The 13,135-nt window shown below is 49.9% G+C and overlaps 1 protein-coding gene across 3 annotated transcripts in view; it reads left to right on the top strand.

Annotated features, from left to right (window-relative positions):
- The window catches only part of RSF1 (remodeling and spacing factor 1), a 73,977-nt gene that overhangs the window by 26,287 nt on the left and 34,555 nt on the right, over positions 1–13,135 (top strand). For 2 of the 3 annotated variants that reach the window (XM_077341276.1, XM_077341275.1), the window contains exons 2-5: positions 6,634–6,725; positions 8,164–8,256; positions 8,876–9,081; positions 10,924–11,075. In XM_077341276.1, coding sequence (XP_077197391.1) covers positions 6,634–6,725; positions 8,164–8,256; positions 8,876–9,081; positions 10,924–11,075 — 543 coding nt within the window. Of the gene's footprint in view, positions 1–3,783; positions 3,803–6,633; positions 6,726–8,163; positions 8,257–8,875; positions 9,082–10,923; positions 11,076–13,135 lie in introns of those variants that run through there. The other variant, XM_077341277.1, reaches the window with a different exon arrangement.

Here is a 13,135-nt window from a genome sequence, read left to right as displayed (position 1 = left end):
CGTCATCAGCTCACATGTGGAGTCCCACATGTGCGCGCAGCTGCCGCGCATGTGCGCGGCACCCGGGCCGTCGGCTCTCCCCTCACCCCCGGAGGTGGTCCCTGACCTCAGAAAGGTTGGGGATCCCTGCTTTATAGAACAAAGCAGTCCCAACGCGTTTCGCCCACTGTCCCTTCGCACCTAACAACAACAATTCCTAGCTAATGTCCCTTGACAAAGCCAGTGGGCGAAACACGTTGGGACTGCTTTGTACTATAAAGAATAAAGAAATAACAGAAGATTCAAGTCTATTTTGGATATTGTGCTTGCCACCTTGGTATCCCAGTCCCTCTATACATGACCAATATGCAGATGACACCCAGCTCTTCCTCCTGATAGACGACCCCCCCTGATTCTCCCCCAGAATCCTTAGCCAGATGCCTGGAAGCAGTGATGAGTTGGCTCAAGCAGAATCGTCTGAAGCTCAGCCCTTCAAAGACGGAGGTCCTGTGCCTGGGTAGGAAGGGACCAAGCGAGGAAGCACATCTTCCTGCCCTGGATGGTGTGCAACTAACAGTAGCTCACTGCCAGAAACCTGGGTGTGTGATCCTTGATGTCTTCCTCCCTTTCCATGGAGACCCAGGTCACGAGAGTAGCATGGTAGATTTCCTACCACCTACACCAGGCCAAACAGTAGCTCCCTACTTGGCCCCGGAACACCTAGCCCAGTGATCCATGCAATGGTCACCCCTAGACTGGACTTCTGCAGCTCGCTCTACGCAGGCCTACCCGTATCCTTGATCCGGAAACTACAACTGGTTCAGAACGGCGTGGGCAGGATTCTCACTAATACGCCACGGAGAGTGCACATCTAGCCTGTACTTCAACAGTGCAGCTGGCTCCCAATTGAGTTCCGGATCAGGCTTAAGGTCTTGGTAATTCCCTTCAAGGCCATACGCGGTCTGCACCAAGCGTACCTGAGAGACTGTCTCTCTGCCTACCCCCCCCCCCCCCGCAAAGAGCCCTATGCTCTGCCGCTGCCAACCAGCTGGTGATCCCTGGCCCCAAACAAGCACGTCGGACCTCAACCAGGGCCAGAGCCTTCTCGGTCCTGGTCCCCACTTGGTGGAACGAGCTCCCCGAGGAGATCAGGGCCCTGACGGAACTCCCACAATTCCGCAGGGCCTGCAAAAGGAAGCTCCTCCACCAGGCATTCGCCCGAAACCGACCAAACCCAACAGCATTCACAGGTTCCCTGGTCCTCAGGTATCCCCTCCATGGCTGAACCAATCTAACCTCTCTGTTAAAGTTGTTCCTGTTAAAGTATTGTTCAGTCGAACCTGCTGTAAATCTGTTAATCTTAGAACCGCTGTTGGAACTGTTGTTGATGTATAATGTTATGGGCTGCCTAAGGAGGTGGTGAGCTCCCCCTCATTGGCAGTCTTCAAGCAAAGGTTGGATACACACTTTTCTTGGGTGCTTTAGGATGCTTTGGGCTGATCGTGCGTTGAGCAGGGGGTTGGACTAGATGGCCTGGATGGCCCCTTCCAACTCTATGATTCTATGATTCTATGACTGTGATATATGTCTATAAGGTTCCGTGTAATGAGTTTCAAGAGACAGCTTGGTGTAGTGGGTAGGAGTGTGGACCGGGTTCGATTCCACGCTCCCCCACGTGCAACCAACTGGGTGACCTTGGGCTGACAAAGCGATTCTGACTGAGCAGTAATCTTAGGACTCTCTCAGCCTCACCCACCTCATAGGGCGTCTGTTGTGGGGAGAGGAAAGGGAAGCTGCTTTGAGACTCCTTCGGGGAGAGAAAAGCGGCACCTAAGAACCAGCTCGTTTTCTTCCGGAATCTCAGAGCTCTCTCAGCCCCACCTACCTCACAGGGTGTCTGTTGTGGGGAGAGGAAAGGGAAGGCAAATGTAAGCTGCTTGGAGACTCCTTTAGGTAGAGAAAAGCGGCATATAAGAACCAACTCTTCTTCTCCTTCAGTAATCTCAGGGCTCTCTCAGCCTCCCCTCCCTCCCAGGGTGTCTGTTGAGGGGAGAGGACAGGGAAGGGAATTGGAAGCCACTTTGGGTAGAGAAAAGTGGCATATAAGAACCTCCTCCTCCTCCTTCTAAACCACCCTGAGCCATATGGGAGGGCAGTATAAAAATCTAAGAAAACAAATAAATAAAATTGGTTCTGTTTCCCCAGACCTGAACCAGAGCATCACTTGAGCATAGCTTTCCAGCATGCTTATTTCAAACAGCTTCATGTTTTAGGATGATTCGATGCTCTGTTGTGCTTTGAGAGGTTGGATGTGAATAAACTTTTATATTTTTATGTCTCGTTTCATAATCCACCTTGAGCAGGTTCCCTGGAGGAATGTCTATTCACTGTTTCTCAAAAAGAAAATTGCAGAGCCGGAAAAACCGACAGAGGAGAACAACCAAGGAAATGAGGGGGTTGTAGCACTTTTCCTATGAAGAAAGCCAAAAGAATCGGGGACTTTTCAGTTTAGTACAGAGAGATGACTGAGGGGAAGACATGATATACGTTTATCCTATCATGCAAAGCGGTGAGAAAGCCAAGATAAAATTTTCTCCCCCTCCAAAATGACTAGAACCTGAGGGCATCTATTGAAGCTGGTGGGCAGGTTGTTCCAAGGCAGACAAACTGAAATATTATTTTACATAGCAATGTATGTGAAATTTGCTGCCAGAGGTGGCTAGCCATTGGCAGCACTCATAGAATCGTAGAATCCTAGAGTTGGAAGGGACCTCCTGGGTCATCTAGTCCAACCCCCTGCACTATGCAGGACACTCCCAACCCCATCGCTCATCCAGTGTCACCTGCCACGCCCTTGAGCCTTCACAGAATCAGCCTCTCTATCAGATGGAGCCTCTGTGTAAAAATCTCCAAAGAGGGAGAACCCACCACCTTCCGAGGAAGCCTGTTCCACTGAGAAACCGCTCTGGCTGTCATGAACTTCTTCCGGATGTTTAGACAGAATTTCTTTTGCATTCATTTCATCCCAATGGTCCTGGTCCGTCCCTCCAGGGCAAGAGACAACAACTCTGCTCCATCCTCTCCATGGCAGCCTTTTAAATACTTGAAGATGGTGATCAGATCCCCTCTCAGTCGTCTCCTCTCCAGGCTAAACAGACCAAGCTCCATACATCTTGGTCTCCAAACCCCTGGTTAGAACTGTTGCCCGAAGCAGCCACTTCCCACTGGGCTCCCCCTGCAGGCCGTGGCCCCTTTCTCAGCTTCCTGTGTCAAGGAGGACTCAGGCTCAAAGCACAACCAGAATCAGCACTTTGCTTTGTGGCTTCGGCTCCCTCCTCTTCAGGCCAGTCCTTACTGAATCTCTCTGCCTAGCGACACTCTCTCCAGCCGTCGGCTAATTTTGCCTGCTTGGTAGCTGCTCTCCCTCCCATCATCTCTCTCTTCCCCCTCCTCCTCTCCCCGCTGTGGCATCTGTGCCAGGCACGGCCTCCCTCCCCTCGCAGCCTGGCTTCCTCCCAATGCATTCAACTCCTCCTTCCGACCGGGGGCAGGCAGGCGATCCTTTCTGCCCACACCGCACAGCCTCCCCCTCCTCAGTGTTTCTCTTTTCCTTCTCCAACCCAGTTCCTTAAAAAGAAGCCTCCGGTCTCAGATCCCATGTCTTTCTGGCCTCTTCGACAAGCACCCCGCCCCCCCCTGCCTCTACTCCCACTATCTCACCAAACGAGCAGATACAAGACCAGCCGAGCCAGGAGCTGATAGAAACGCCCGCATTTAGGTTAAGAGGGATTGGGAAGCAGGAAGGGCTGATGTCAAGGAGCAAGTATGTACCTGCACACCTTCCGACGGACGGGTGGAGTCAATGCAGGGCTTTATGAAAGGGGAGGGTGTGTGTGTGTCTGTGTGTCTGTGTGTGTGTGTGTGTGTGTGTGTGTGTGTGTGTGTAGGGGGAGTTTAAAGCAAAAGGTTCTCACTTTAAAAAGGAGCTGGACAAAATGGAGAGGGTTCGGAGGAGAGCGCCGGGAATGATCCGGGGCTAGGGACCAGGCCCTAGGGGGAAAGGCTGAAGGACTTGGGAAGGTTCAGCCTGGAGAAGAGGAGGCTGAGAGGGGACAGGGTGGCTTTCTTGAAGTATCCGAAAGGTTGTCACTTGGAGGAGGGCAGGGAAAGTTTCCCCTTGGCAGCAGAAGAGAGGGCCCGTAGTAATTGGTTTAAATGACGTGTAGAATTATACCGGCTAGCTAGCAAGGAAAAAATATTCACAGTCCCGAGTAGTTTAGCAGTGGGATGGGCTGCCTAAAGAGGTGGGGAGCCCCCCCTCACTGGTGGTCTTTAGTCAGTGACTGGATAGATACTTATCCTGGATGTTTTTGGCTGATCCCGCACTGAGCAGGGTGTGGGACTGGATGTCCTGTATGGCCCCTTCCAGGTCTATGATTCTAAATGTTTGCAGAGGGTAGCTGTGTCGGTCTGCAGCAGAATAGCCTTATTTGAATTCAGTAACAATTTAGAGATCCATGAGTTTTTGGGAGGGACGAGCTTTTGAGAGCCAAAGCTCACTGATTCTTGAAAGTTCACCCCCGGGAAATTTCGTCGGCCTCTTAAGATGCTGCCAGACTTAAACTCAGAGATTTAAAATGGTGAGACTGTGATGGGTATGAGCTTTGCTAGGCAGATATTCTTAAAAAACCCATGTTCGTTCGTTCGTTCGTTCGTTCGTTCGTTCATTCATTCATTCATTCATTCATTCATTCATTCATTCATTCATTCATTCATTCATTCATTCATTCATTCATTCATTCATTCATTCATTCATTCATTCATGTGCTACCCTTCCCCAAAATACAAAGCTACCTTAAGCAGCAGGGTGGGTAGAGGATGAAGAAAGAGGCCTATTGTAAGACAAAAGCATTTCAGTTCCCAGGAGTATTTCGGAAATATCTCTGTGTGGGGTTGTTGGGGGGGGGGGGGTCTGGAATTCATAAGTTGGGTGGGAGAATCAAGAAGGCGTTACTTCCCCAGCTCTCCTACTTGCTGTCCTTGGATCGCATTAGGATCCACCTCCTTTCGGGAACCTTGGTTCGGGATTGCGCAACGTAGATGTTGCAGTGCTTTTTGCCTCCTGATGGCGCCATTTTATTTCTGGTTGAGACGCGAACAAAAGAATAACCCGCTGTTGGAGGTTGGGGGGGGGGGTGATGGAGGTCGGGGCCATTTCGTTAATGACCTGCAAGCTGTTGGCCTGTGCCTGGTGTCATCTGGGCACAAGAGGGTCGAATGTGGTAACATCGAGCATAGAGTTGGGTCATCTTGGATCCTGCATGCTCCGCTGGTTCTTTCTGTAGGCTACAGAGTTGCAGCATGTGCCCTGGATCAGGGGTAGTCAACCTGTGGTCCTCCAGATGTCCATGGACTACAATTCCCACGAGCCCCTGCCAGCGAACGCTGGCAGGGGCTCGTGGGAATTGTAGTCTATGGACATCTGGAGGACCACAGGTTGACTACCCCTGCCCTGGATCACATCATCATGGGTGAATCACTGACCCTTGTAGCGCTGCTCTGGAATTGGCGTGTTGTTTTAGAACTTTGGGAACAACCTGGTGGATCCCACCAAGAACTGTAGGGTCGCTTAAGAACGTTAGAAGGACCCTGCTGGGTCTAGTCCAGCATTCTTTCCAAGAATTCCATCCCCTCCCAGGGACACACCCTAATATGCGGGGTTCTGCAGGGAGCTATTCTCTGTCCGATGTGACTTAACATCCGTGGGCATAACCAATATGCTGATGACACCCAGCTGTATCTGTTGATGGACAGCCATCCATCCACACCCCCAGCTTCTCTGACAGCTACTCAGGGGCGGGACAGCCGCCCTGAGTGGGTGTTAAGCGCTGAGTGGTACTTAAGCCATGAGACACGCTCCTCCTTCTCCTCGGTCTTACCGGAAATAAATTGTGGAACAGATATTGCACTTTCAATTTGTGTGAGCCACCCTGAGTCTTAGGGGAAGGGCAGCATATAAATTCCAGGGATGAACAGACGGAAGAGAAATTTGACAGATGATCTACCTTCCCCTCAACTAACAGTCATTTCCAGTCCCTTTCAGTTCAAGGCAGCATAATTGTGAAGAGCGTCCGAAGTTACCGTTTTCTCTTCTGACAAAGGTAGCTCGGCCTTCCAAAGCGTAAAGGTATAGGTACCCCCTGTGCAAGCACGGAGTCATGTCTGACCCTTGGGGTGACGCCCTCTAGCGTTTTCATGGCAGACTCAATACGGGGTGGTTTGCCAGTGTCTTCCCCAGTTATTACCGTTTTACCCCCCAGCAGCAAGCTGGGTACTCATTTTACCGACCTCGGAAGGAGGGAAGGCTGAGTCAACCTTGAGCCGGCTGCTGGGATCGAACTCCCAGCCTCATGGGCAAAGCTTTCAGACGGCTGCCTTACCACTCTGCGCCACAAGAGGCTCCCAAAGCGTATAACACAAAAATCTCATTGCTGTCTTCAGACCCTATCGGACTTGAGTCTGGCTCCTCTGCTTTTCCTTTGCAGTTGTAAGGTTTTCGTTGCCCTTAAGCTGTAACATCAGGCAGGTTCGCACAATGTTATACCTGTACGACATTAGAACTGAATTCGTTTCTTCTTTCCCTGCCGTTTACAGTTCCCCGAGAACTGGTAGAACTCCATCTGAAACTGATGAGGAAGATCGGGAAGTCTGTCACCGCAGACCGGTGGGAAAAGTATTTGATGAAGGTAACGCTGTTCTGACATTCCGATATCGTGATATGGGGTTATGTATGAATAGCAACGAAGAAGTCGGTTGCTGGTTGAGAGGCTGAGGCTGCAGCATTGAGGGCTGGTGAGAGTCCAGAAGACAGGCGGACTTGGCAGTAAAACTGGCCACGGTAGGACAGTAAGTGTCTGACAGACATCCCTGCATCGTTCAGGCAGCTCCCCAGGACAATACAAGAGAAAAAAACTATCCCAAGGCTACTATAAAAGGTAAAGGTATCCCCTGTGCAAGCACCGGGTCATGTCTGATCCTTGGGGTGACGCCCTCTAGCGTTTTCATGGCAGACTCAATACGGGGTGGTTTGCCAGTGCCTTCCCCAGTCATTACCGTTTACCCCCCAGCAAGCTGGGTCCTCATTTTACGACCTCGGAAGGAGGGAAGGCTGAGTCAACCTTGAGCCGGCTGCTGGGATCGAACTCCCAGCCTCATGGGCAGAGCTTTCAGATTGCATGTCTGCTGCCTTACCACTCTGCACATAAGAGGCTTTTCAGGCTACTATAGATGTCATAAAATTATACAGAATAAATGAAATAAAAGGTTCTTCGTTCTATATCTTCCTCAGTGGTTGTCCTAGATATAAATACTCCAAATTAATATCTTACAAAATTGAAAGCAATTTCAAGTAAACCCATACTCTACCTCGGTGATCCCCCCCCCCCCCCCGCAGTAAGAAACATCTCCCAGGCTGCAAAATTGCGGCCCGGCAAACGTCTTACTGCGCAGCACTTTCTCCCTCCCTGCTGCCGCTGGTCCCCAGCCTGAAAAAGGTTGGGAACCACTGCTCTACCTCACCTTTTTGAATGTGAATGTTATGAATGTCCTTAAATTGTGAAATTCAAACTCTATGCTAGTAATGCCAAGTAGCATCCCCATATTGAAGAGCCAAAGGCTGATATATATATTATTCAATGGAGGTTTACACGGAATTTAGAATCATAGAATTGCAAGAGATGTCCTGGGTCATCTATTCCATCCCCCTGCACTATGCAGGACACTCACAACCCTCTTGCTCATCCACTGTCACCTGCCACTCTCTTGAGCCTTCACAGAATCAGCCTCTCCATCAGATGGCTATCCAGCCTCTGTTTAAACATTTCCAAGGATGGAGAACCCACCACCTTCCAAGGAAGCCTGTTTCACTGAGAAACCAATCTAACTGTCAGGAATTTCTTCCAGATGTTTAGATGGAATTTCCTTTGGATTAATTTCATCCCATTGGTTCTGCTCTGTCCCTCCGGAGCAAATGTTTATCCCTGTCTCCTAAAGATGCCACTGGAATCTCCATTCATCCTTGTCTCAGTTTAGTACACCCTGATACAATGTGCTGTTTTGAATTCTCAAAGATATGCTCGGTGTACACTTGCTCCTGTCAAATCTCTCCTTGGTCCTGTCTTATAGATGTGTCAAGAATTCAACAGCACCTGGGCCTGGGAGATGGAGAAGAAAGGATACCTTGACATGAGCATTGAATGCAAGCTGGGAATTTTAAAGGTAAACACCCTTGGGAAGGAAGATTGCAAACTGCTTTGTGACACCTTAAGGTAGAGAAAAGTGGGGTATAAATACAAACTCTTCTTCTTTTTCTTCCCACAAAGAGGAGGAACAGCACATTGTGAATGCTTATTCCAGTGTAAAAACTTTGGATCCTGGTTGTTGTTGTTAGTTGTGAAGTCGTGTCCGACCCATTGCGACCCCGTGGACAATGATCCTCCAGGCCTTCCTGTCCTCTACCATTCCCCGGAGGAAAGGGAAGGTGATTGGAAGCCTCTTTGAGACTCCTTCGGGTAGAGAAAAGCGGCATATAAGAACCAATTCTTCTTCTTCAGTAATCTCAGGGAGCTTCACCCACCTCACAGGGTGTCTGTTGCGGGGAGAGGAAAGGGAAGGCGACTAAGCCGGTTTGAGACTCCGTCGGGTAGAGAAAAGCGGCATATAAGAACCAACTCTTCTTCTTCTTCTTCAGTAATCTCAGGGCTCTCTCAGCCTCCCCTCCCTCACAGGGTGTCTGTTGTGGGGAGAGGAAAGGGAAGGTGACTATAAGCCTCTTTGAGACTGCTTCAGGTAGAGAAAAGCGGCATAAAAGAACCAACTCTTCTCATTTTCCTCTCAGTATCTTTGCGAGTGCCAGTTTGATGACAATCTAAAATTCAAGAACATCATCAACGAGGAGGATGCGGACACCATGCGCCTTCAGCCGATCGGCAGAGACAAGGACGGGCTGACGTACTGGTACCAACTGGACCAAGAGCATAACGTCCGGATGTACGTAGAAGAGCAGGACGATCAGGACGGGTCTTCGTGGAAGTGCATTGTCAGGTATTTCGTTGTTTACAATCGTCGTGTAACACGCCCGCAGGGAGAGGCTGTTGGTCTAAGCCAAATGGTCCCTGAGCTGTTTGAACCGGCAGCTACCTTTAGCATTATGATGTTAGCATTATCTCAGTTCCTCAGGGCCTGTAAAAACAAAGCTCTTTTTGCCAGGTTTTTGGTCAAAGTCAGTGCTAGTGCTAGAGATATCATGGCCCTTCCTCAGGTTCAGTTGTATTGTATCTACACCCTCCACCTCTGATAGCCCAGGGTCTGGTCTGGGCATTTTGGAATTGTTTGCCTAGTGTGCAGCACCCAAACAGAGTGACCACTACATTGAAAAAACCTTTTATAATTTTATTCAACTGCAGAACAAAATGACACAGGGGGTTTGTCCCAGAAAAGCCTGTGTGTCAAACAAAGAATTACCGTATTTGCCGGCGTATAAGACGACTGGGCTTATAAGGTGACCCCCCCAACATTTCCACTCAAAATATAGAGTTTGTTACATTACATTACAGTACTATGGGCCACTATGGGCAGCTCTGTCTATCCCAACTGAAGTGCACCCGGTGTATAGGATGACCCCCCCACTTGGAGGCATGTTTTTCAGGGGGGGAAAGTAGTCTTATACAACAGCAAATACTGTACATGAGATTTTATAATATTTCATTGAAGGCAGGGAAAGATTATGCTTTTCAGGTCAAACCAATAGCCTGGGGTCTCCAACCCCTTGCAGGTCCCACAAGACCACCCCATTGCCATTTTGCTAAGTCACTGGGAAAAGGTTACAAAAGGCGAATGCTGGCAAGGGCTCCTGGGAATTGTAGTCCATGGACATCTGGAGGGCCGCAGTTTGACTATCCCTGCCCTGGAGAGTCCCTGCCAGTCTAAATAGACTACTCGGGCCTTCCCTTGTCTTTGACTCGGAAGTTACAGCTGGTCCAAAATGCGGCTGCCAGGGTCCTCACTAGAACACCTTTGAGGGCCCACATTCAGCCGGTGCTTCGTCATCTGCACTGGTTACCAGTCTGTTTCCGAATCAGATTCAAGGTGTTGGTATTGACCTTTAAGGCTATACGGGGCCTGGGTCCCATCTACCTGCGGGACCGCTTGGTTGCTTATGCCCCCCGCAGGGCACTCTGCTCTGCGGATATGAATTTATTGGTTGTCCCGGGCCCACAGGATGTTCGCCTGGCCTCGACCAGGGCCAGGGCCTTTTCAGTCCTGGCCCCAACCTGGTGGAATGAGCTCCCAGGTGAGCTAAGGGCCCTGCGGGATCTACCAGCTTTCCGCAGGGCCTGTAAGACGGAGCTCTTCCGCCAGGCATATGGTTGAGGCCAGGGCAGCCCTCCCACTAATCCATCGGAGGATCCCCTCCAATATTGAGATCTCTAACACCGAGATCATGGTTAGATCTATTGTATTGGTGCCACCCTCTTCTGAATATTATTTTCCCCACCAGGCTGAATTTGGGGGGAAGTCAGGTAACTAAGATCAGAATTGTGACCACCGCCACTTATATGTTATATGTGACTTGTTGATGTTAATTGGGGTTTTTATGGGGATTTTATGGTGTTTTAACTATTTATGTTGTAAACTGCCCTGAGACCTATTTGGAGAAGGGCGGTCTAAAAATTAAATAATAACAATAAAAAATCAGGGGTGGCCAAACTGAGTCTCTCCAGATGTCCATGAACTACAGTTCCCATAAGCCTCTGCCAGCATGGTGCTGGAATTATAGTCCATGGACATCTGGAGAGCCACATTTAGGACACCCCTGGACCATACAGACCTTGATACACCAGGGGTCTGATTGCATGTCATGCTGTACCCTTCTTTTTCATCCAGAAGCCGCAACGAGCTGGCTGAAACCCTCGAACTCCTGAAAGCACAAATTGATCCCGCGCTACTGAAAAACCAGCAGCAGGACAGTTCCTCCCGAGAGAGTCCGTGCATCGAAGACGAGGAGGCCAAAAAAGAAGAAGAAACGTCAGCCCAAGGTCTCACTGCTTTTCGTCCCTGGGCCTTGCTATTCCGGCAGATTCGTACTGAAGGATTGGGTGTGGGTGGGCCTTAAAATAAATACCCTCTGGAACGGTGGTCGTGGGGAGAACATGCTCAGCTTTCGTCCAACACGAGTGGAACAAAGTTCCCCAAAGAGGTCATATTACAGCCCTGAATGGTTTACTGCTGTCTGCTCGAGAAGCCATCACCCCCCAATAGCTTTGAAAAGCACTCAAGTGAATGTTGTGTTTGCCTAGTCACATCACTGACAGATGAGAAGGGAGGAGGGAGGATGGATTTCTAGTGAGCAGCACTGCCTGACCATAAGTCATAAGAATCATAGAATCATAAAGTTGGAAGGGGCCTCCTGGGTCATCTAGTCCAACCCCCTGCACTATGCAGGACACTCACATCCCTCTCGCTCATCCACTGTCACCTGCCACCCCCTTGAGCCTTCACAGAGTCAGCCTCTCCGTCAGATGGCTCTCCAGCCTCTGTTTAAAAATCTCCAAAGATGGAGAACCCACCACCTCCCGAGGAAGCCTGTTCCACTGAGAAACTGCTCTGACTGTCAGGAACTTCTTCCGGAGGTTTAGACAGGATTTCTTTTGCATTAATTTCATTCCATTCGTTCCGGTCCATCCCTCCGGGGCAAGAGAGAACAACTCTTCTCCGTCCTCTACATGGCCGCCTTTTAAATACTTGAAGGTGGTGATCAGATCCCTGCTCAGTCGTCCCCTCTCCAAGTTCCTCCAACCTTTCCTCCCACATCTTGGTCTCCAAACCCCTCACCATCTTTGTTGCCCTCCTCTGGACACGCTCCAGTTTGTCTACATCCCTTTTCCGCTGTGGTGCCCAAAACTGAACCCAGGCCTCCAAGGGAGGCCGAACCAGAGCAGAGTAAAGGGTAAAGGATGAGAGGGAAGGTTTCCTGGCTCAGTGGTAGACCTTCTGCTCAGCATGCAGAAGGTCCCAATTTCGATCTCCAGTTAATTTCAGGTGGGTCGCCATGCGGGTCTGAAGCCGCAGAGCCAAACTCCAGTGGCACCTTTAAGAGGAACAAAAGTCTTACTCAGCGTACACGCTTTCGTGTGCATTCACACTTCTTCAGATACACTTCAGATCCAAAGAAGTGTGCATCCACATGAAGGTTCATACCTTGAATACATCGTGGTCAGCCTCAAAGGTGCCAATGGACTCAAACGTTGATCTCCAGTTAAGGATCGGGTAGTTGTTATTGTTGTTGTTATGTGCGAAGTCGTGTCCGACCCATCGCGACTCCATGGACAATGATCCTCCAGGCCTTCCTGTCTTCTACCATTCCCCGGTGTCCATTTAAGCTTGCCCCGACTGCTTCAGTGACTCCATCCAGCCACCTCATTCTCTGTCGTCCCCTTCTTCTTTTGCCCTCGATCGCTCCCAGCATTAGGCTCTTCTCCAGGGAGTCCTTCCTTCTCATGAGGTGGTCAAAGGATTTGAGTTTCATCTTCAGGATCTGGCCTTCTAAGGAGCAGCCAGGGCTGATCTCCTCTAGGACTGACCGGTTTGTTGGCTTGCAGTCCAAGGGACTCGCAAGAGTCTTCTCCAGTACCAGAGTTCAAAAGCCTCAATTCTTTGATGCTCGGCCTTCCTTATGGTCCAACTTTCGCAGCCATACATTGCAACTGGGAATACCATAGCCTTGACTAAACGCACTTTTGTTGGCAGGGTGATGTCTCTGCTTTTTAGGATGCCGTCTAGATTTGCCATAGCTTTCCTCCCCAGGAGCAAGCGTCTTTTAATTTCTTTGCTGCAGTCCCCATCTGCAGTGATCTTGGAGCCCAGGAAAATAAAATCTGTCACTATCTCCATTTCTTCCCCATCTATTTGCCAGGAAATGAGAGGGCCAGATGCCATGATCGGGTAGTAGGTGATGTGAAAGACCAGAGATCCTGCCGTTCTGAGCTGCTGCCATTCTGAGTAGACAATATTGACCAGGGGTAGTCAAACCGCGGCCTTCCAGATGTCCAGCAAATGCTGGCAGGGGCTCATGGGAATTGTAGTCCATGGACATCTG

Source organism: Paroedura picta, chromosome 6 (assembly GCF_049243985.1).
Source record: "Paroedura picta isolate Pp20150507F chromosome 6, Ppicta_v3.0, whole genome shotgun sequence".
NCBI lineage: Eukaryota > Metazoa > Chordata > Lepidosauria > Squamata > Gekkonidae > Paroedura > Paroedura picta.
This window is presented reverse-complemented; position numbering and strand designations above follow the sequence as displayed.